The 23,715-nt window shown below is 42.9% G+C and overlaps 2 protein-coding genes across 7 annotated transcripts in view; one reads left to right on the forward strand and one right to left on the reverse strand.

The window, feature by feature from the left end:
• Nucleotides 1-11,729, reverse strand: part of LOC113920650 (basic immunoglobulin-like variable motif-containing protein) — a 76,856-nt gene extending 65,127 nt beyond the window's left edge. The window contains exons 1-2 of one of the 6 annotated variants that reach the window (XM_027590914.1): nucleotides 11,336-11,699; nucleotides 5,255-5,854 (exon numbers count right to left, since the gene is read on the reverse strand). In XM_027590914.1, the coding sequence (XP_027446715.1) occupies nucleotides 5,255-5,732 (478 nt within the window). In that variant the 5' untranslated portion in view covers nucleotides 5,733-5,854; nucleotides 11,336-11,699. The other 5 variants (XM_027590913.2, XM_027590912.2, XM_027590910.2 and 2 more) reach the window with 5 other exon arrangements.
• A 129-nt stretch (nucleotides 11,730-11,858) lies between these two features.
• Nucleotides 11,859-23,437, forward strand: POGLUT2 (protein O-glucosyltransferase 2). The gene is made up of 10 exons (XM_027590915.2): nucleotides 11,859-12,364; nucleotides 13,661-13,866; nucleotides 13,993-14,198; nucleotides 14,561-14,638; nucleotides 16,846-17,018; nucleotides 17,142-17,379; nucleotides 18,664-18,873; nucleotides 19,779-19,868; nucleotides 21,053-21,160; nucleotides 23,202-23,437. Exons 1-10 carry the CDS (start codon nucleotides 12,183-12,185, stop codon nucleotides 23,217-23,219), a joined length of 1,509 nt encoding a protein of 502 aa, XP_027446716.2. The 5' UTR covers nucleotides 11,859-12,182; the 3' UTR covers nucleotides 23,220-23,437.
• The last annotated feature ends 278 nt before the right edge of the window (nucleotides 23,438-23,715 follow it).

Below are 23,715 nucleotides of genomic sequence, written 5' to 3' on the forward strand. Positions count from 1 at the left end.
GGGAAAACAAAGTCTCCTTTCTGTGTGTGTGTGTGTGTGTGTGTGCGTGCGCTTATGCATGAACACACACGCGCATGCACGCGCACATACACACAATCTCTCCAAAAGACACATAATGCAAATAATAGTAGTTACCTAAGGAGGAGGAGAATTGGGAGCTAGACAAAAAGGAGACAAAAATGAAATTAGACTTTGCACTGTTTAATTTTTACACTTTTTATTTCTGAATAATGCTAATGGATTACTTAGGCAAAAATTATTTAGTTAAAATCTTAACCATAGAGAACAAACTGATGGTCACCAGAAGGGATGGGTGAGCTAGGTGATGGGGATTACGGAGCATACTTGCAATGAGCACCGGGTGATGTATGGAAGTGTTGAATTACTATATTGTACACCTGAAACTAATAAAACACTGTCTGTTAACTAACTGGAATCTAAATAAAAACTTTAAAATATATATTAATAAATACCATTCAAGTTTCATGTCACTAAAATACCATTAACATTTCAGACAGCTATGCTCAAATATTTAATAATTTTTACACATAACATATTTTCAATGAAATAATCAAATCTGCTATAAAAATTAAATAAAAGCTAATGTTTTATTTTTATGAGTTATGCATAATTATAAAATATAGATTATATAGATATACGCCTAGAAACAGACATGGAAAGGGGCTTGTTTCATTCATTCAAGATGCTCTACAATAAAACCCAAACCAGCTGGAACTCAGAAACTCTTGTGACACAGGGGATTTCTTTGATTTTTGTAAGATGTCATAGGGACAAACACTATAATATCCAGAAACAAGTTTTTCCCCATTCCCTCTAGCTATTCTCGTTAAGTCTTCATGGAGAACACAAAATTTCTACAGAGCTGAACAACCACTGGCAAACATGAGTTAAGTCTCATTCTGAAAAGTTTCTTTTCACTAATAAAATAAATCTTAGAGAGTAAGAAGATGGAAAAACAACTTTGCAACATTTTTTTCCCATGTCTTCACTGCCCAATTGTGCCTTAATGCCCTACATAGCTTTCCCAACCATTTAAAATCTTAGAGGCCAATGAAGTGTGGTAATCTGTGATCCGAGCAGCCCCCAGAGTGGTCTGGACCCGCATATTTCCTCTAAGGCTCACCTGAGCCTGCCCTCCGTTCCCTTCTACTTTACTCCTAGGAACCCCCTCGGCTAAGTAAGTGTGGATTCCAAATGCACACCCTTCATGAAGTCCCCACATTGCCACAGGGAGAGCTGGTCCCACAGACAAAATTCCATGCAGTTCGAGAGAGGGAAGCTCTGGCAAAGTGGAAGCTAAGTTTGAGAAGGGAACATAACAGATCAACACCTCAACACCCTGTCTCCCCATCTCATCAACTCCAGGAACCTTTGCCCACCTTCCCTTAACATTGTCATATTCCTTCTTCCATTCCTCACGCTACCAATAACACACCCATCTAGCCCCAACACCAAAGAAACATACATACATACACACCTACCTCTAGTCATCACACTGGCTTTTAGAGAAAGGTCTGAGGATAGCAAATGTAAGTAGAATATCTGCCGTTCTTTTGACTTGAGGAACTACGGGACAGAGTTTTGGGCAATCACTGTCACTGGAAAGTAAGGTAGGTGGGGAGACCAGAAATAAAAGAGCCAGAAAAGGGGAGACTCAAATTTTGTGTATACATTTGGCCCAAATCTTAGGCTGATCCCTGAACCATGCATAAAGCAGACCCCAAACAGCACAGCTAAGGCTTAAAATATTGGACAGAGATTTGAAATGTCCTCCAGAGACAAAATCTGCAGTTTTAATCAAACCAAATTCATTGCTGCTAAAATTAAAAACAAACAAACAAATGAACAAACTTAAATCCACTCTCTGGAGGAATATACCAGAATCCCAAATCACCACAACATTTCCAATACCTCGGATACCATCCAAAATTATTGAACTTGTAAGGAACCTGAAAAATATGACACCTTCTCAAGGAAAAAAAAAAAGATAAGACCAACTCTGAGATGACCCAGGTCTTAAAACTGGCAGATAAGGACTTTAAAGTGGATATTATAACTATGCTTTATGAGATAGATACAGTCTTCCAGTAATGAATGAAAAGATAGCAAATCCAAGATAGGAACCAAAACTATTTTAAAAATCTAAATTCCAGAACTAAAAGAAACAATACCTGAAACAAGTAGTTCATTGACTATACTTAAAAGCTATCTTTAAGAGATGCACTTTAGGGTGCCTAGGGTGGCTCAGTCGGTTAAGCATCTGCCTTCGGCTCAGGTCATGATCCCAGGGTCCTAGGATCGAGCCCCGCATCGGGATCTCCCCTCGGTGGGGAGCCTGCTTCTCCCTCTCCCTCTGCTGCCTCTGCCTACTTGTGCTCTCTCTCTGTCAAATGAATAATAAAAAAAAAAAAAAATCTTTAAGAGATGCACTTTACTTTTTTTCAGTTATAAGATTTTTATCAAGAGGAAGATGAATCATGTCTTTTCTTTTTTGAGTGGATTTGACACACAATGGTACATTAGTTTCAGGTACACAACACAGTGATTCAACAATTTTAGATATTATGCTCATCTCAAAAGTAGCTACCATCCGTCACTATACAACGCAATTACAGAATCACTGGCTATATTCCCTGTGCTGTACCTTTTATTCCCATAAGGTATTCATTCCATAACTGGAAACTGTTATCTTTCACTCCCCTTCACCCATTTTGCCTGTCCCCTCCACCCTCCTCCCCTCTGCCAACCATCAATTTGTTCTCTGTATTTATAGGCCTGATTCTACCTTTTGTTTGTTTATTCATTAGTTTTGGGTTTTAGATTCCACGTACAAGTGAAATCATACGGTATTTTCTCTGTCTGACTTATTTCACTTAGTATGATGCCCTCTAGGTCCATCCATGTTGTGCCAAATGGCAAAATCTCATCGTTTTTTATGGTTGAGTAGGAGACATGGACTTGAAATATAAAAAGATACAAGTTGAAAATAAATGGATGGAAAAGGGTATACCATGCAAACACCAGTCAAAAGAAAGGTGGAGTAGCTAGATTAATATCTAAGTCACTTTCAGAATAAGAAATATTACCAGGAATAATGAGGGACATTTCATAACGATAGAAAAGTCAATGCAACAAGAGGAAATAAAAATCATAATTGTGTGTGCACTTAATAATAGAGTTTCAAATTGCACAGAAGCAAAAATCAACAGGATTAAATGCAGAAAAGACGACAATCACAGCTGATTTTTAACACCCCATTTTCAGCAATTGATAGAGCAAGACAAAAATTAAGTAGTAACATAGAAGATGTGAACAATACTCTCAAACACTTTGACCCAATAAATATTTATAGAACACTACGACCAACAACTACAGAAGGGGCAGGCATTCTTTTCAAATGCACATGGTACATTCACCAACATGGACAGTATGTTGGGTCATAAAACTAGTCTCAACCCATCCTAAAAGATAGAGATCATATGTCCTCTGTCCACCATGGAATCAAATTCGAAATCAACATTTAGCAAAAGCCTCAAAATATTTGGAAAGTAAGCAGCACAGTTCTAAACAGTAATGCATATATCAAAGAAGAAATCACAAGGGAAATTAGAAAATACTTCACATTAAAGGACAATGAAAATAAAGTGTATCAACAGTCATAGGCTGTGGCTAAAACAGTACTCACAGAGCAATTTAAAGCACTAAATGCTATAGGAGAAAAGTCTCGAATCAAAAAGCTGAAGAACAAAGTAAACCCAAAGTAAGTAGAAGGAAGAAAATAATAAGCACAAATCAGTAGAATAGCAAACAAACAATCGAGAAAATTAACAAAGCTAAATGCTGGTTATTTGAAAAGATGAACAAAATTGATAAAGCCCTAGCCAGGAAAAAAAGAGAACATCCATGACCAGTATCAAGAATGAAAGAGGAATTATTACTAAAGACCCTGTAGGTATTAGAGGGATAAAGAGAACTATTAGAAATAACTTTATGCCAACAAAACCAACAACTTAGATAATAATGGACAAACTAAAATTTGACAGAATTAATGGGAATCAAGACAACTCCATAATCACCGTTAGAGATTTTTTTAAGATTTTATTTATTTATTTGACAGAAGGAGACACAGCGAGAGAGGGAGCACAGGCGGGGGGAGTGGGAGAGGGAGAGGCAGGCTTCCCGCGGAGCAGGGAGCCTGATGCTCCTGACCTGAGCCGAAGGCAGACGCTTAACGACTGAGCCACCCAGGCGCCCCCTACTGCTACAAATTTTTAACACCCCTCTGAAAACCCCTCAGAAAACAGGAGAGATCACTTCCCAACTTGTCTTAGGAGACCTGCATAGCCCTAATGCCAACACCTGAAAAAGATATTATGAAAAAATTATAGGCCAATCACCCATAAAAAATAGACACAAAGTGAAACCCTCCAACACACCGAGAATTACGAATTTACATAATATTCTGTGAAACAAGTTGATCTGGCAGATGAACAAGTAAGGAGGTTTTACAAAATGGTCAAAGAAGCCTAGAACAAATCCCAGTTCTACCTCTTACTAGCTATCAACTTTCCACAAGCAACTTATCCCCTCTGAGCCTCAATTTCTTTACCTATAAAATGAGGATAAGTGTACCTACCACAAAAAAATCCTTTATTACTGTGAGTCCAAAAGAAAGAAATGAAAAGCTGTAGTTTCTGATGCAGGGCCACCACACTGCAATTTCCAAAACTGTATGGGACCCTAGGTGAACAGCACCCTCTTAAATTGTGCAGGACACAACCTACTCAGTGGTACCTGGAGACCCTGTTGGGTGCTCTAAAATTTTAACAAGAGAAAGCCACAATGTTATATGGTAGAAAACTAAGCATTTAATTGGGAAAGATGAATTCATGTCTCTGCAAAACTACAAAATAGTGGTATGTTATTCTAGTGAACCTCATGAACCATTTCTAAGCTACCACATACTTATCTGCAATACCTGTATTTTACAGCATTCTTAGATTTTTCAAAGCTCTCAAAATGCACAGGTTATGTGTGAAGTTTCCAGTGGTAACCCATTAATGAACTAAATGTCCTCTGCCCAAAGTTATATTTTAACTACAATGACAGACAACACCACAGCAATGTTCCTTGTTCAGCGTTATAAAAGGAAACCATGTTTAATGGCAAGCTTAAACAAGATATATTGTTTTCTGATTATTTTCACATGTGAAATTCAAGCCTCCTTCCTTACCTGATTTGTGTTTCATATTTGTGGTCACCCCATCAAATTCAGATTTATCGATTTCCCATGCAAGAGGTAGCTTGCCCAGGCTATTGGATAAGTTTTCCAAGCTATTTTCTTCATTGTAGATGATTTCTGATGTACTCGTTGGGATGCCAATGTATCTTGATGGATTATTTCCAGCAGATAGAGAGGTACTATCAGAGAGGCAAGAAGAGTGGGCTGAATTTGGAGTTTTATAGATTGAGGTTGCCTGGTTGAGAAAGGCATAGTCTGAACAGATGGCATAAATTTTCTCCCGAGTGTGGGTCACTGGACAGCTCCACGGATAATGACCATCTCCTTTGGGACCCAAGGGTGCCCCTGAGGCACGAGGGCAGAAAGACTGGACAGCACCTTGTAGATTCTCTTCAGGAGACTTTCTCTCGGATTTGTGCTCACCATTTCCAGAATCATTTGCCCTTTCTGCTTCTGCAATGTTAGGCATTGAATGCAACTAGGAAAGTTCTGTTACGAAGGAGAAGTTGCAACTCTTTCTATGACTTGAAAACCAACTGTGACGATTGTTTACAGCATTCTACAGAAATTTGAGAGCTGCAAGATGGGCTCCTAAGAAAAGAAGGAGGAGAAAGAAACATCAACAATCCACTAGACACTACAAAAGCACTAAGAAAAGGAATCAAGTATTTCACATGCCTTCATTCAATAAATATTTATTTTACAACTACTATACACTTACAGCCACAATCACTGGCCATGTGTCTTATTAAAAAATTATTTTACAATAATGCTTTATAATAACATAAAAGAACTCAATAAAAAATGGGCAAAATATCTGAATAGTCACTTCTCCAAAGACAGTGCAGAAACGGCCAATAAACACATGAAAAGATGTCAGTATCATTAGTCATCATGGTAATGCAAATCAAAACCACAAGATACTATGTCACACCCAGCAGGATGGCTCTAATCAAAAATATAGATAATAAAAAGGATTGTTGAGGACCTGGAGAAACTGGAACCCTCATACCCTTCTGATGGAAATGCAAAATGGTCCAGTCACCTTGGAAAACAGTTCCTCAAACTTTTAGAGTTACCATATGAGCAACCAATTTCACTCTTAAGTATACATCTAAGAGGAAGGAAGACATACATCCACACAAATGTTCATAGCAGCATTATTTCTGATAGCCAAAAAGGAGAGACAACCCAAAGGTCCATCAATTGCTGAATGGATAAATAAAATGTAGTATCTTCATGCAATGGGATATTTTTTGAGCAATAAAAATAAATGAAGCTCTGACCCATGCTACAACATGGATGAGCCTTGAAAGCATTATGCTAAATGAATGAAGCCCGTCATGAAAGAGCCTAATAGTGTATGATTCCATTTATATGAAATGTAAAATAGGCAAGTCTCTAGTGACAGAAATTAGATTAGTGGGTTACCTAGGGCTGGGAGGGAGGAGGAGGTTGGGGATGATGGGGTTTCTTTTTGGAGTAATGAAAATATTCTATAATTGAGATAATGAACACACAACTTTGTGAATACAAAGCTATTGCATTGGACATTTTAAACAGGGGCATTGTATGGTGTGTGAATTTCATCTCAATAAAGCTGTGCATTCATCACCACAATCAATTATAGTTAGTAGTCACTAACTTCTGATCAGTCTCAGGAAAAACCAATTTTCAAGTCTACACCAATTCCTTTGGGGAAGAAACAGAGAACGGTTCAAAAAGCAACCAAGTGCATTTGAGGAAGCTGAAGATTTATATAAAAGCAAGACCTTGATAAGTCAGACCATTACAGGTGGTAGAGGAGTACTCGATGCAGGTGCCAGGCTGAGTGTGCCCACTTCCAGGGCTCTAGCAATGTGGCTCAAGAGACACAACCCACCCCGGGTGACCGTTTTGATGTTTACTAGTTAAAAATCTCTGCCCATTCACTTATTTAAAAAATTAGAAATGAGAGTAATTTTCATAAGTTACAGAAAAATGATTATATAAAACCCATCATACAAATACTGAGTGACAAAAACCTCTAAGGCAATAAGAAATAACAGAAGAATGGTCACGCTAAGTCTGTGAGGAGAAACCAATAAAGGTAATGTCTGTCCTTCACGTAATTTAAGGCAACAGAGCTCATTACAAGGAGGACTCCACATAACCTAGAAAAGATTCCATTTTCTTTATTTTTAAGGAATGCTTTCCCTCTATTCAAATCTTCAGATAGTGATTTTTTTTTTTTTTTTTTTTTTTTTTTAGTAATTGGTGCAGAGTTTATAGTTCTTTGCAAGAAGGTCAGTTTGGCTGGAGCTTCACCACCAAAGATGGAAACCCCAACAGTATCTTTTGGAAACTTTTTTCAAGAAATCCTAGGAGCACTTAGAGCGGATCTCTAGACAGGAAGCTTTTATGCCTTCTCTTTCTTCCTCATCTCCTGGCATCCTGGTCATGTTGGAGGAAGATGCAAAGAGAAGGTCGGTGCCTGATGTCACACAGACTAAACTGGGGTTTTCTGAGGAGTTGGTTTCTCTGATTCTTAGCAGATGAACTGACAGAGCATTTTCTACTGATCCATTACCCTCATGCCTTTCTCGAAGAGCCGGCGTGGTGGGCAGAGGTAGGTATTATTTGTGGTATTGGGGAACCGGAGGGTATTATGCTAAGCGAAATAAGTCAATCAGAGAAAGACAAGTATCATATGATCTCACTGATATGAGGAATTCTTAATCTCAGCAAACAAACTGAGTGTTGCTGGAGTGGTGGGGGGTGGGAGGGATGGGGTGGCTGGGGGGTGGACACTGGGGAGGGTATGTGCTATGGTGAGCCCTGTGAATTGTGTAAGACTGATGAATCACAGACCTGTACCTCTGAAAGAAATAATACATTATATGTTTTAAAAAAAGAAGAAGATAGCAGGAAGGGAAAAATGAAGGGGGGCAATCAGAGGGGGAGACGAACCATGAGAGACTATGGACTCTGAGAAACAAACTGAGGGTTCTAGAGGGGAGGGGGTGGGGGGATGGGTTAGCCTGGTGATGGGTATTAAGGAGGGCACGTTCTGCGTGGAGCACTGGGTGTTATGCGCAAACAATGAATCATGGAACATTGCATCAAAGACTAATGATGTAATGTATGGTGATTAAAATAAAATAAAATTAATGAAAAATAATGGTCACTAAACAAGAATGATCTCTTTGGCTGTACTTCTACCAAAAAAAAAAAAAAATGAAGATCATCAACATAAGGACATATTGTATAGTGATTGTCAATAAAAGCCAACAGTGGTCTGAAAACTTTCTCATCTGAACCATTGTTTATGGAAATTTCTCTGAAAAACTGTGTGATATTTCTAGATTTTTACCATAGAAGTAAAACAAATGACAGAAAAATACTGCAAAGTACCAAGATATTACACAGAAAGTGAAAATTATCCAAATTCCATGACCCAAACACTGTCGGAGTTTCTTTTCTTTCCCTGTTCTCCGTCACATCCACATCTGTCCTCCCCGTGTCAGTGGGGGCCCTTGAGGCTAAGGGTGCTTGTTACTATCATGTCCCCAGGCTTTCCTACAAGTGAACTGAGCACAAGTTATTAGACAGAATCATTAGAGACAGCAATTGCTGTATTATGTTGTAATTATAGCCTGAGGAAATACTGAGACACAGAGGGGCACTTTGTCCCTCCACTAAATAGCCTGCAGCCCCACCATTTTGTCCTATCTTGTATTTCCTTTTGTTCCTAGTTTTGTTCCATTCCCAGTTCCATCCCCACTCCTAGCCCTGGCACCACCGCCACCATCCCCAGCCCCTGCCTGGGTTGACATTTCTAATCCGGCCTGTGCGGAGGTATTAGGAAATAAATCTTGGACACATATATGATCTTATAACTCCCCTTCCTAAAACCTTCTGCTCTTAGAAAGAAGCCAACTCCTTGTCTGGCCCCATGATCTATTTCTTTAACTCTACCTCCTTCCTCTTCCCCCTTCCTCCTTCCAACTTTCCATTCTCTGGATGTGGTCTCCTCCTACTGACCTCCCCGTCTTCAGTTAATTCCCATTTGTACTGCACATACCCTTCAATGTCACTTTCAGGGAATTCTTTCTTTGCTCCCCAAACTAGGCTTGGTCACCCTGTACGAACTCAGTATCTTTCTTTCACAAGGCTTGCTAGGGTTATCCTTAGGGATGGGCATTTGTGAAAGTCTCATCAACAAATAGTTATGTTTAAGCGCCTACATCATTCCGGGCATTATTTTAAGCTCCAGATTAGGAGCCTAGATTCCAGGGGGCTTTACTAGGAGAGGCCTTAGGAATCAGGAGCTGGACTTTTAGCCAAGAGGCCTCTTTTTCTCCTCCGTGGTTCTCATCTGTGAGATCTGAGTTTCCAGAGAGGTGATGCTCTATTAAGATTTTACAAGGAATGATTGCATAAGGCTCAATTTAATGATGTATTCTTAGGATCACGGCGCAAGCCACTGAACAAAATTTTATAAAATGCGCCGCTAGAGTAACGATTTCTAAAAGTCACTAAAATGAACTGTTCTGTAAAATCAACGTTCCATTTTTAAGGTCAATATTTATCGCCTAGGCTACATTCTTTTCGCGTTGTATTTTCAATCCGTATTTTTTAAATATTCAAGTTTGCTTAGGGAACGACGATCTTCAGAAGGGTCTTCAGCAAAGCCTCCCCCAAAGGACAACTGTTATGGTCTATTATATGCTGTGTGGAAGGCCACGGAGACGCAGGAGCCTGAAAGTGACTTACTGATGGTGAAATATGCGCCCCGGGGCCGGGCCAGAGGCGCTAAGCCCCAGCAGGTCAGGTCCCGGTCCTACCCCCGGGTGCCAGCCCCACGCGCTCCGGGCTCCCTGCGCGGTCGGCCCCGAGCCCCTCCCCCGGCTGAGGCCGCCGGCCTACGAAGGATACCGGGTCCTCCCGCGCGCCGCAGCAGCGTCCCACCCAGGCTCCGAGGCAGGCGAACGGAGCTCCCACCGCGCTACTCCGCGAAGCCCGCGGCGCCGCCGGGCTCAGAAGCCGCCGGGACCCAGGCGACGGTCTCGCAGGCCCGTCCCCGCCGCGCCGAGCCGATGTGTCGGAGGCGGCGCCGGCCGACAGGAGGAGCGAGGCCGCGCTCTCTGCCTGCGCTTCTCCGGCGGCCTCCCAGACCCACGAGCGCTCCCCCGGGCCGGGCGTCCCCCAGTCGCCGTCCCCGCAGCGAGGCCTCCGGGCCCCTCCGTCCGCCTCCCTCCGCGGCCGGAAGCCAGAGTTCGCCGCTAGAGGGAGCGGGCGGAGGCCGGTGGAGTGAGCGCCTCCAACCAGCCTGGGGCCGGGGGAGGCTCCCGGCGCCCGAAGCTCCAGGGCCGCTGGGACGCGGGCAGTCTACTAACCCCCCCCGCCAAGGGGGAGCAGCCGATTCGAGCTTTGAATGCACCAGTTGATATCAATACTCAAGACAACTGCAAAAAAAAAAAAGGAAAACAGAAAAGCCCCGCCTGGGCCTCCACCCAGGACAGCTTTGGCCCGCGGAGCCACCCGGCCCGTCTGGGTTTTCGGGGCAGCTGGCAAGGGTCCAGAGAGGGAAGAGGGAGGGAGAGCAGGGGGCTCTGGGTCCGATTCCGGAGCTGACCGTGACCCCTCCTGGTGACCGCCTGGCCGCACAGCCGGCATACGCGGAAGAAGGGACGACCACCGCACACTCCCGGCCAGGCCCGGCCTTGCGTGGCGTGGAGACCCGCGCCGGGCAGGAGCCACCGGTATCCACGCGGGCATCTCCAAGTCAGGCTTTGTTCCCGAGAGCACTCGTCCCTAGTCTCCCTAACACTTCCCCCATCTTGCTGCCCAGCTCTTCACCCCACTTTTTCCCGGAGGAGGACGGGCACGGATGCAGCGGCCTCCCCTCGGACGGCCCCGGGGCTCCCGAGAGGCCGTGGCCCCTGGCCACCCAGGCAGCATAGGCGGCGTCCAGAGCCGGCGGGCGGCAGCTGGCCGGGCCCGCGGCGCTCGCGTGCCAGGCAGAGGGCCCCGCGCACTGGGCGCACAGAAGCGGGCCGCCACCTTCGCCCAGCCCACAGCCCCGGATACCTCTGGCCTGACCGGCGGGGTCGAGTCGCTGCGGCCGCCGCAGAGCGGGCGCCGGACTCGGATCACAGCTTCCCGCGCGCGGCCCGCGACGCGCCTCCGGTTACCCTGGGGCTGGCGTCTCTCGTCCCATCGGAGCGCGTGGGGACAGCGCCCTGGACGGCTGTGTCCGGCGACCGGTTGCCGGATATCATTGACAACACCTTCCTTTCATCGTTTTATAGCTGCCCTCTGCACGTGCGGAGGATATGGTGACAATTTTTAAAAAATCTTAGTTGTGTCCCCGCACGCCACTCTATTGGGCATCTAGTATATAACTGTTCCCTGAAAGCGGTGACCGCAAAGTAAATAAATGAGTGAGAGGTGGTAAAACCTGGCAAGATTTCCGCTAGTCCTGTCGCGAACTACAAGTCCCAGGAAGCCTTTGAGCACAGACGCCACTGAGCCATCCACTTGGAGAAGGCCTTACTCAGCCCAGCCGACACGCAGGCCAATCCCCTCGCCCTGCACCTTGGGCTGGAACCTGAGACCGATTCGCCCCCAATGATGCTCCAGTTGCAGGAGCAACACAAATTTGTTTATCTTTGTCCCACGAAAGAGGAGTAGCGTGGTTTCTGCTCGTTTGAGCAAAACGACTGGCATCCGTTAGCTGGAGAAGCCAGCGCTCCGCCTGTGATTTTTCTGGGGGAAAAGTGGAGACCCGCGCGCCTGCCCTGCACAGCAAGGGACACCTTTTGGAGTCGTGTTTGCTGCTGTGATCGGCCAACGTGCCCCTGCCCAAGGCACGGCTGGTCCCGATCACCTCTTACACTTCATTTATCCGTGGATCATTTGAGAGTCGGTCTTGTAAATGTTTAGCATTTTGCTGCTTTACTGCTTCTTTTGGGGGACAGTGCCGGCACTCGCCGAGACCGGCAGAGACAGGCGACTGAGTCCAGAGAAGAGCGAAGTATGGGGACCCGGGCTGAAGGCAGCCGTCGTCCTTCCCGCACGCTATTTCTACATTCAGGCGGTGGATGCATCAGGAAATAAGTAAGTCGAGAAACGGCTCCCTAACTCTTTTGGAATGCAGTTAAAATGTACTGTTTCTCCCGCCCAAGATCCCGTTTTTCCACAGCAGTTTAAATTTCACGATATTTGGATGCTATCCACATCTGGTTGTAACAGTCTTCCCCGTCGCAATCAATTTTATTCTCTGTAGTTTTAGAAATAATTCCGGATTAGCTCTTCTCCTGGCTGTTTTGATAGGAACTCACACAGGACTGGAGAGACAAAGCCCCTGGACTTTGCTAGAAGTACCTTTTCCACCTACTTTGGCATAAGCTGTTGTAAGGAATGTAAACCCAGTTGTTAAAAACTTGGTTGGTTCATCTTTCTCTGGTGCTGCCCTCTGTTTTCAGGGAGACATCTGCAGGTAAGCATGTTTTGAAACTCAGAAAGAAAAATGAAGCACTCTTTGAAACTTTAAAGTTACAGAAACTTATCAGAAAGTATCTGATACAGAATTTGATACAGTATTTGATACAGAAAGTATCAAAGTGTGAATCTCCTACCATTTGTAAGGAACATTATTTCATTCCACTGAATTCCAGCAATTAAAATGATAACTCAAAGCTTAGTTTTAGAATTCACATACTCCCGAAGTGATTGTCTTTTTTTATTGGTGGATGCTGACCGTGTATATTTTGTAGGAAAAAAAAAAATCTTGGGTATTTTAAGAAAAACTACCAAGAAGTTTTCCAAAGCAGAAGGAGAAAAAAGTTATCAGTTTTGTCACGTGGTTATAACAATTGGGGGAACTAAATACCATCTTAAAAATATTCATAGCGAGAGCACTCACATTAAAAAAAAAATTTTTTTTATACAGTGTCACTTAGATGATACACAACCTACTGGCTTTTGCCCGTGGCTGAACATGATTTATAATACTGCTCTTTTAAAGAATCATTGAGAGAGACTTTTCAAAAGGTCATTATCTTTAGAGGCAAATTACCAGGTGCATGAAATAAATAGATTGATAAGAATATTTTTATATATAGAATGCGTAAGTGGGTCCTATGTTTACATAAATATGTAGTCTTTATATATTCCTTTGTAATTTTCTAATAAAATGTTTATGTTATTGTGGACATTTGTCATCCTCTGCTTTTTTTTTAAAAATCTCTGATCCATCACATTCATTCTGATACTACAAGCATATGAGAGAAGCAGCAAGCATATATGTTAGGGAGAGAGTATGGAAGAAAACAGGCTAATAGACAAGAGCATAATCTTTGTGCATTTGTGCCTTGAAATAATCTTTATGTCTTGTTGTTCTTCCCATGACAGGTTCACATCTTCTCCAGGTGAAAAGGTGTTCCAAATTAAAATCTCGGCACCGGAAGAGCAGTTCACTAGAGTTGGAGTCCAGGTTTTAGACCGAAAGGATGGGTCCTTCATAGTAAGATACAGAATGTATGCAAGCTACAAAAATCTGAAGATAGAAGTTAAATTCCAAGGTCAACATGTTGCCAAATCTCCATATATTTTAAAAGGTAATTTGTAACATAATTTAAAAAAAAACAACAGTATTTATGAAGCCATATAATGGATATTTCTTAGCTGTTTTGAATGCTGAGTGAAATTATTACTGTGATATTTTGTTACTTGTGTGTAATTAGGGCCGGTTTACCATGAAAACTGTGACTGTCCTTTGGAAGATAGTGCAGCCTGGTTACAGGAGATGAACTGCCCAGGAACCATTACTCAGATTCAGAGAGATCTGGCACATTTCCCTGCTGTTGATCCAGAAAAGATTGCAGAAGAAATTCCAAAAAGATTTGGACAAAGACAAAGCTTATGTCATTATACCTTGAAGGATAACAAGGTATGATTTGTGATTAAGGTTTGCTTGTTTGCCTTAGTGATTTTTTATTTGTTTTGACCATTTGGCAGTAAGTAGCTACAGAGTTTTATTAAAAATCATTCTGTGGAATGCTTGGCTGGCTCAGTTGGTGGAGCCTGTGACTCTTGATCTCAGGGTGTGGGTTCAAGCCCCAGGTTGGGTGTGGGGATTACTTAAAAATAAAATCTTAAAAAAAAAAAATCATTCTGAGGATCATTGTGATAAGCTTTACCTCAATGAAATCTGCCAGTACTTTTAGATTAACATAATAAACACAATGGAAATAAGGGTGATGGGAAATAAACCATTTCTAGGTTAACTTAATAAATGTTCAATTCTCTTAGGTTTATATCAAGACTCATGGTGAACATGTAGGTTTTCGAATTTTCATGGATGCCATACTACTTTCTTTGACTAGAAAAGTAAGTATTTTCTCTTAGGTATAATAGACAGTTTCAGCCCAGGTTTTACTATGTAATTTAAAAAAAAATAACAGCATCAGTGGTGTTCTATTCTGGAACCTTATTATAATACTATTCTGAGGCTCTATGTCACATAGGGTACCTGTATGAATTTCCTAGGGTTGCTGTCACAAATTACTGCAAACTTGGTCGCATAAAACCGCAGAAATGTTCTCTCCTAGTTCTGGAGGCTACAAGTCTGAGAGCAAGGCGTCAGCAGGCCCCCCTCCCCCCCCGAGATATAGGGGAGAACCCTTTCTTCCTCTCCCTGCTTCTGGTGCCCGGCCGGCCATCCTCGGGGCTCCTTGGCTTGCAGCCACCTCACTCCAGCCTCTGCCCCTTACCACCCGCTTCCCCCATGTGTCTGTCTCTCTCTTCTCTTCTGGTAAGGACACTAATCATATCGGATCAGGGCCCACCCTACTCCAGTAGGACCTCAGCTTAGCTAATTGTATCTGCAACAACCCTAGTTCCAAATAAAGGTCACATTCTGAGATGCTGGGGTTTTGGACTTCAGCTTATCTTTTGGGGGGACAAACCCCCAATGCCCACAGCAATACCTTATAAGGGAAAATGTCTTAGAATAAAATTGTTTTAGTACTAAACCTACTTTGAGCCCAGAGAAGACTTACTGTTATGCTGAATCCTGTTTCTTGGTATAAAGTGCTTTTCGTGAGGTTCTAGTGGAGACCCTCACAGTGATAGTAAACTGGCTGATGGGAAAAACTCTACCCACGTTGTTACCGGTTGCTTAATAACAATTTATTGGATAATCTGTGTCTATATCTTGATTGAATTACTCATAGAAAATCACAGTACCTTCTCAAGCTTGCAGAGCACTTACAGTGAGTTTATTCTGAACATAGGCAGCTACAAAGCATCTGTATTCTGTCTCCTTCAGCTAAGACTTCAGGATGCTAGCAAGTTCTCCTTGCTCATCTGTGTCAATCCATGGAAAAATAAAGACTGTTCAGGACTCCAGTTTCTCAAGATACTTTTCAGACTGACCAAAAACCCCAAGCATTTACCTGTGGCTTGATTTAAAAAAAAGAAAAACCAAACAGTTTCTTTGAACACGTTTGTACCACTTGTCAGTAGAGGCGGTCTAGTTTGGAAATCCTTAGAGCTGGCTTTGGTGTTGGGCTTCCAGAGTTCAGATTCTGGTCCCCCCACTATCTGGGGTGGGGGGTATATTTTTTAAATGGGCACATATGGCTCATTAACCAGGAACTAGGGTTAGAGTCCCAGTGCTTTGTGCTGTAATTGTTTTCCAGTAATTCCCTCTCTCTTTCTGATCATCCTAGAGTCTCTTGGCAGCATTAGAACTGATATTATCTATGTCATTTCATCTCTTTTTGAAGCCAGTCTATTGGCCAATTTGCACATCACAGAAAGGATATCTAGTATGCTTATATATATGACAGTATTCTGAAAAATTACCCACTATCCAAATTGGGGTAATTATCATCACCTGAAGCTTGTAAAGTTGGTATTTCATTTGGTACAATTTCTAAATTTTCTTGTGTTTCCAGAATTTCTAATTTCTAATTTTCTTGTGACCACTGGGTGGTCTGGCTGTGCTGCAGGATAGGATATTACGTGAATCCGGCCAAAGTGAAAAGGCAGGTAAATGCCACCCAAAGAAGAAACCTGTGAGGGATTCAAGGTTGCTGAGAACAGACAGCACGCATACCAGCCTCAAGGGCTGTAGCGCTTACTTATAACAGAGGAAAGGGAACAAGATCCAGTCCCTTGCTCTGTGGCAGTCCCCCTGGGCATGCAGATCTGCTCACCGCCCCCCGCCCCGATACCCCCCCCCCCTCACCACACACTGTTGCTGCAAGCACCTCACTTCTTGCTGCAGTGGAAGCTCCCTGTCCCTCCCTGTGGGGTCTGAAATACAGCAAGCTGGGCAGCCTGAGGGCCGTGGACACCTGCGCTTAAGCAGAACAAGAAGTACATTCGCTCACAAGGAGGTGAGCCCCGCCCAGACTGCGAGGGCTCTATCTCTTGGTAAAGAAGTGTTCCAGACCTGAGACCCGTTCTTATGTGGCCAAGCAGGGGTGGAAAGACTGCATGCACGAGGTTGCCTTTCCCCACACATTGATCCATAGAAGGGATTATCCATTGCCAGTAATGTAGATAAGCTCTTTACCTTCCTTTTCCAGGTGAAGATGCCAGATGTGGAGTTTTTTGTTAACTTGGGAGACTGGCCTTTAGAAAAAAAGAAATCCAGCTCACACATCCATCCAATCTTTTCCTGGTGTGGCTCCACGGATTCCAAGGATATTGTGATGCCTACCTACGACTTGACTGACTCTGTTCTAGAAACCATGGGCCGGTGAGAGACGGGTCTAAGATGACCCAGAGCCTTGGTTTTCTTTCCTTGCTGAGTTTTCTTTCTCAGCCACCTTTGCACTGTGATGGTTGGGGAGGAAAATCTGTGGTGCTTTCTGTCTTCCAGAGTAAGTCTGGACATGATGTCTGTGCAAGCTAACACGGGTCCTCCCTGGGAAAGCAAGAACTCCACCGCTATGTGGAGAGGGCGTGACAGCCGCAAAGAGAGGCTGGAGCTGGTTAAGCTCAGCAGGAAACACCCGGAACTCATAGACGCTGCCTTCACCAACTTCTTCTTCTTTAAACATGATGAAAGCCTATATGGTCCTATTGTGAAACACATTTCATTTTTCGATTTCTTCAAGGTACGACCTCAGTTGTGTCCAATCCTTTTTGTTTTTCCAAATGCCTTCATTTGGGGGAGGGAAACTGAGGCCTATAAACGATAGGGGGTGAGAGAGGTGAACATCAAGGCATGAGGCCCCAGGGACCACTGTGGCAACGTGGGTTGTACAAAGTACCCAGACCTGACCTTAAATCTGCATCAAGGGAGCTTGGGGCCTCGGGTCAAGGTAAGCACGTTTCAGCTCCAAATCCTTTCTTATTATTAAATGTATGTATGTGATTTTACAAATACTTCTCCCAGAGCATTGCAACAGACTAAAGAAGATATAAACCAGGTGTCTCTTATCAGACTTTCTGATGGGGAAATGTCTTGAAACCCATCCAAATGATTGCCTGGGAATTCTGGGAATTAGGGAGGGCTTTCTGTATCTAAAACCTGCATTGCTCATGTTTCCTGGGGAGGGATCCTTTTTCTAACTCTTTCTTTTAGGCAGTGGGACACTGCCCTGTTCTCCAAACCACTAAGTGGTTTCTAAAGACCCATGTCATGGAAGGAATGGTGGACAAAAGGTAGTCACCTGTCCTCTGTATGTGGAAGGCAAGTGATTAGCAAACTCTATCTGTGCTGTAGATAGCCAGGTTTTCTTTTGATGGGTTACATGGCAGCAGGTAGACCTACACAATGCTGTAAGTTGAATTGTCAGTGTTTCCTCCATTTGCATATCACAAAGACTTCTGAAAGAAATGGTTATAGAACCAAAGAGAGCTGTCATCAGCCACCCCTCATCAGAGGGTGTTCTGTCATGCCTTTGCTTTATTCCTACCTGTCGAATTTGCTACAACTAAAGACTAATTGATGACCACAGCTCTATGAATATTTTTATTCATAGACGCCCTTGCCCCAGAGCTTGTTAATTTCCTCAAAACTTGTGTGTAGCCATCTGATGTAAAAAAAGATGGCTAACATGGCATAGCTGCCATCCTTAGGTGCTCACGTGATCAATAAAGCAGTAGAGGGATTACAGAGTCATGATAAATCTATCTTCAGACAGCAGTCTTATTATTTTATTGTCTGCTTTAGCATCAGACTCGTGGCCCCTTTGTGAAATTCAGGAGAGCATTGCAATAAGCCTTTAGCTCTAGGTCAGGTGTTCTATAACAGCATTTACTCCATGGCAGAGGCAGAGGGCAAAATCTGGCCAGTTTGCACCCGACAATGATGAGGCTTCAAGTGTGGAAAGAGGAGAATCAAGAGTGGAGAGAGGCAATTTAATAACGGCTTTTATTTTACCACTGTCTTGCAGCATAAGTATCAAATAAACATCGATGGCACTGTTGCCGCGTATCGCCTGCCATATCTCCTAGTCGGTGACAGTGTTGTGCTAAAGCAGGACTCCATCTACTATGAACACTTTTACAACGAGCTGCAGCCCTGGAAACATTACATTCCTGTCAAAAGCAACCTGAGTGATCTCCTAGAAAAACTCAAGTGGGCAAAAGATAATGATGAAGAGGTAAGGTCAGTCTCTTCTACCCCAATAGCAGGGGTTCATTTTAAATGTCTTGTCCCTGAAAAGCATTCAGGATGCTCAGATTTAGACCCTTACCTGTAAATGGAACACCACCTCCCCATGGCAGCACATCAGTCCTCCTCGGGGTGAACACAGGTGTCCAGGCTTGGATTCACTGTCCACTCTGCACTTGAAACCAAAAGCTAAATGTTGCCCTTGAGGATGCTTTCTCTTTTGGTCAGTTTGATCGGAGCCCCAAGCACTGCCTCACCTCTGCTAGCAATATGAAAATTAAGATGGCCAGACTGGCAGGAAGGAAAACTAACTGCTGTAGATTAAAAGGCGGGATTGCATGAAGTAAACTGAAGACGAGTTGCTGAGAACTGTTAAGGCAGTGTGTTAAGCCTTGTCTTGAATTTACTTTACAATGTCATTGTCACTCCATTAAATGTGTGCCCTCTCTCTGCAAGAGAGGCTTAATTCTGAAAGGTCCAGTATGATTCCTCAAACTTTCAAGTCTAAAAAAACCTCTGTCTGGGCGCCTGGGTGGCTCAGTCATTAAGCGTGTGCCTTCAGCTCAGGTCATGATCCCAGGGTCCTGGGATCGGGCCCCGCATCAGACTCCATGCTCAGCGGGAAGCCTGCTTCTCCCTCTCCCACTCCCTCTGCTTGTGTTCCCTCTCTCGCTGTGTCTCTCTCTATCAAATAAATAAATAAAATATTTTAAAAACCTCCCTTTAATCTGAGTGTACCCTCTTAAACATTCCCTTAACCACATAAGACTACCCTCAAAGAAATTCCTCCTGCCATTGTCCCATTATATGTGGACTCTGAAGATCAGTTTGCATACGTCTGCATGGAAAAAAAAAATGTTTCATTAAAGGCTTCTGTTGTCATTGTTCCTATAGGCAAAGAAGATAGCAAAAGCAGGACAGGAATTTGCAAGAAATAATCTCATGGGTGATGACATATTCTGTTACTATTTTAAACTTTTCCAGGTCAGTATTTTCTAAGAGAACAGACATACAATTTGTAATTGGACATGTTAGCAGCAAATAATATTTCACTTAATAATTTCTTAAAGTGTATTAATATAATGAGATATATATATATATATATATATATACTTATGTGGGCTAAAAACAGGGACCAACATCAAATAGTAATGTAAATAGTACAAAACCAAAGATTAGCTAGAGGAGGATGCTACAACATAACGGGAAAAGTATTTATGTTCACACTCTGTGTTGTGTGGTTAGGAAATTGGCCTCTGATCCTGCAAAGTTACTGTACGTGGATCTGTATCTTATCTTTGTACAATCTTGCTGCTGCCTTACCAGTTCTTTGTCTAAACAGTGCACAGTATCTTCAGACCTATAATGCTGATCCCATATGAGCTATGATGTCTCTCGGAAAGTGTTTTCATGGACCTAAGCATTTAGGGATTATAATCAATGTATAGCTGATCATTTAAAAGGCTAGTAAACAAGTAATTTGCTAATAATACTACTAGATCTAAATTAGGATTTTTGTTTTAATCTCAGAATTGCAGGTATTGAGCCCCAAATCTTAGAATCTGCTATAGAACAAAGTCAGTCTGTTTCTGGTCTGCACTGGCCCCTCCCCCCTTTTCACCTTCCTAGGGGATGGTGAAGGGATGGAGAGGGTGAAGTGTGTAAACTGAAGGATCAGGGGATTCGCTGTCCAAATTCCTAAAGATCCATGGGGGTTGTGTTCATTCGTTCAGATTGCATTTACTAGAGCATCATCGCCTAGCCCAGAGCAAGCATGTTATAAACGGAGGTGGTGTCTGAGGCTGTGCAGGCCATGGTGGGAATACTCTCTGTTCTCAAATTCCCAGTCTAGGGGAGATCGTGTGCACAGTTATTTTCACTTCAAGGCAGATGGTAGTAAAACCAAAACCCTACAAGTTGTATAAGTAAAGGAGAGAATAAGAAGAGGTCCATTAGCAATTGGCAGCCAGTGTCCAAAGGACAGCCCCCTCTCAGAAGCTCTGGTGTTGGGTGTTTAAGGGGAGTATGAAATATTTTGCTTATCACAACTTGTCACATATGAGTTAAAAGGACCATATTCTAGCAAATTACAGTGTAGTGTATCTAATTTGGTTGGTGAATGTACTTTAAGTTACATAAGGAATGCTTTTGAATTGTTGCTTACACAGGAATATGCCAGTCTGCAAGTGAGTGAGCCCCAAATCCGAGAGGGCATGAAGAGGGTAGAACCACAGGCTGAGGATGACCTCTTTCCTTGCACGTGCCATAGGAAAAAGGTAACCAGAACTGGCCAACGTCAGAGTAAGAACTAGTGCTGTTCCAAGTCCTCATTCATTCCTTTAGTCATTGAGTCAGACAGCAAGAATTTGAGCTCCTCCAGGGGCCTCCATGCAGTTCAGTCCACCAGAGAGGCGGATGCCATGGACAACCAGGCTGAAGAAAGGGCACTGACATGCAGATAAGAGAGAAGACACAGGAACCCCCCTCCCTGCCCCCCTGCAAAGCATTTTTTCAACGTGAGAATTCAAATCACGTGGCATTTGAATAGATTTTTACAGTTTGAAAAGTATTTTCACATGCATCATGTGAGATAGGTTTGGCAAAGTTCATTACCTCAATTTAGAGATGAAAAAAATATATGACCGTGATTATTCATGTTATCAGATTATTCATTTAAGAAGCAATCTCTCTTGATACCAGCGCATACTGATTTCATTTATAAAAGGCAGATTCACATAGACTTGTAAGGCTAAAAAGGACCTTAGGGGTCACCCAGTAATGCCTTCATTTTATGGTTAAAAAACTGAGCTTGAAGAAGAATTTAGCTCAGAATCATCTAGCTAGATTATAAAAAGCTAAGACGAAAAACTAGTCTGCGTCATCAGACTGTGTGTCTGGTTGTGTATAAAGACATGGTGTGGCAGGGGAGGGTTGTTTTGAATGTACTTGTTTTTTGTTTGAATGAACATATATTGTATAAAAATTGTAATATATATCACACATATATACCTATGTATACATATATATTACATATATATACATATACATATATAATATACAGGCTTGATATTTTTCTAAGCAATATCCTCATGTCTCTAAATGGACAACAAACTCAAAACTGTGGTATTGTGACCAAAGATGAGAAGGCAGATTTGGCAATTATCATGCCTGTCTCACAAGGAGGTTTAAAAGGAATAAAGTGACCACTCTCCCTAGTGGTGTGATGGAACCAGTTGATATGAGCTCACTGACTGTGACATATTCAGGAATTTTGCACACTGGTTGATTTCCAGGAGCTTGGAATCCACCTGGTGGGAGAGTCACCATGACAACAGCAGGTGCTACAAATCAGAGTTTTGGTTATTTTGTTTTTATTTTGTTCTTTGGGAGTACCGACTTGCCACTAAGTAACTAACCCCCAAGAAGTGGTAATTGATCAGTATTAACCCCTGTCAGTGCTGGAAGTTCATAAAATGAATTAAAGCCATTGAGCAAAGAAAAATTGCCAGAATCACGGGCACCTGGCTGGCTCAGTCTGTAGAGCCTGCGACTCTTGATCTCGGGGTCATAAGTTCGAGCCCCACGTTGGGTGTAGAGATAACTTAAAAATCTTAAAAAAGGGGCGCCTGGGTGGCTCAGTTGGTTAAGTGACTGCCTTCAGCTCAGGTCATGATCCTGGAGTCCCGGGATCGAGTCCCACATCAGGCTTCCTGCTCACAGCGGGAAGTCTGCTTCTCCCTCTGAGCCTCTTCCCTCTCGTGCTTTCTATCTCTCATTCTCTCTCTCTCTCTCAAATAAATAAATAAAATCTTTTTAAAAAAATCTTAAAAAAAATTATCCAACTTGAAATGTACCCTCATGAGATTTGTGATTGGGTATCATAACACTTGTTGGCTCCAGATGAAACTGGGCAGCTCCGTTCTTCAGTCCCCCCCCTTTTTTTTTTATTTTTCCTCTTTGTCTAAGTGATTTTGAGGAGTGCCAAATCAGTATCTTCCCCTGACTGGTGCACTGAAGGCCTTTGTTAATTTCCTTCTCATTGTCTGCTCTAGCCCTTCACTGACATGATTCACAGCTCAGACCCTTTATGGGAATACAGACGCTTAGATGTTTGTGTTGGCCATCAGTAATCCCATAAACCACAATGTGACTTTCTCCAGAGGTGATTCCAAGCATAATCCTAGGCCCTACAAGCCTCCAACTTGCCTTTTTTCCTCCTCCCATCTTTAGGGGAAAATGATTAATAGACTAACGTAAGTTTTCTTGACTCATCTAAGACTTCTTGATGGCACTAAATATTTTGCTTCTTAATTGCAGACCAAAGATGAACTCTGATATGCAAAATACCTTCCCTTCAAATAATGGTGCTCTGAAGACTCTTCTTAACTGAAAAGAAGAATGTTTTTTAAATATTAATTCCATGGACAGTGTAAAATCCACTGTGTGACTGTCTGGATTATGAACATATCTTTCTTCTTATGATGCAGTATTCCCACGACGATCCTTTAAAGCACGGTTTTAAAATTTTATAATAAAACCAATTTTATTTTAAAGGCCTGTGTTGTGCTGATTATTAGCTGTGTTTGGGCCACGGAGCGGCGCGCAGAGCAGGGCTGGGCCCTGGCCTTGGTGTGGCGCATCATGGCAGCCACTACCCACCCGGGCACAAGGCTTAAATGACAAAGCTGTGAACTGCGGTCTTTATGCCACTGTGATTTTGGATATTCAGCCTCATGGCCAAACATACTCCTTTACCTTACAAGGCCTTTCATAACCGGCCTATGCCTGCATCTGTAATCCAGTTTCTCACAAACCTCCTAACATGTACCCT

This window comes from Zalophus californianus, chromosome 3, assembly GCF_009762305.2.
Source record: "Zalophus californianus isolate mZalCal1 chromosome 3, mZalCal1.pri.v2, whole genome shotgun sequence".
In the NCBI taxonomy this organism is placed as follows: domain Eukaryota; kingdom Metazoa; phylum Chordata; class Mammalia; order Carnivora; family Otariidae; genus Zalophus; species Zalophus californianus.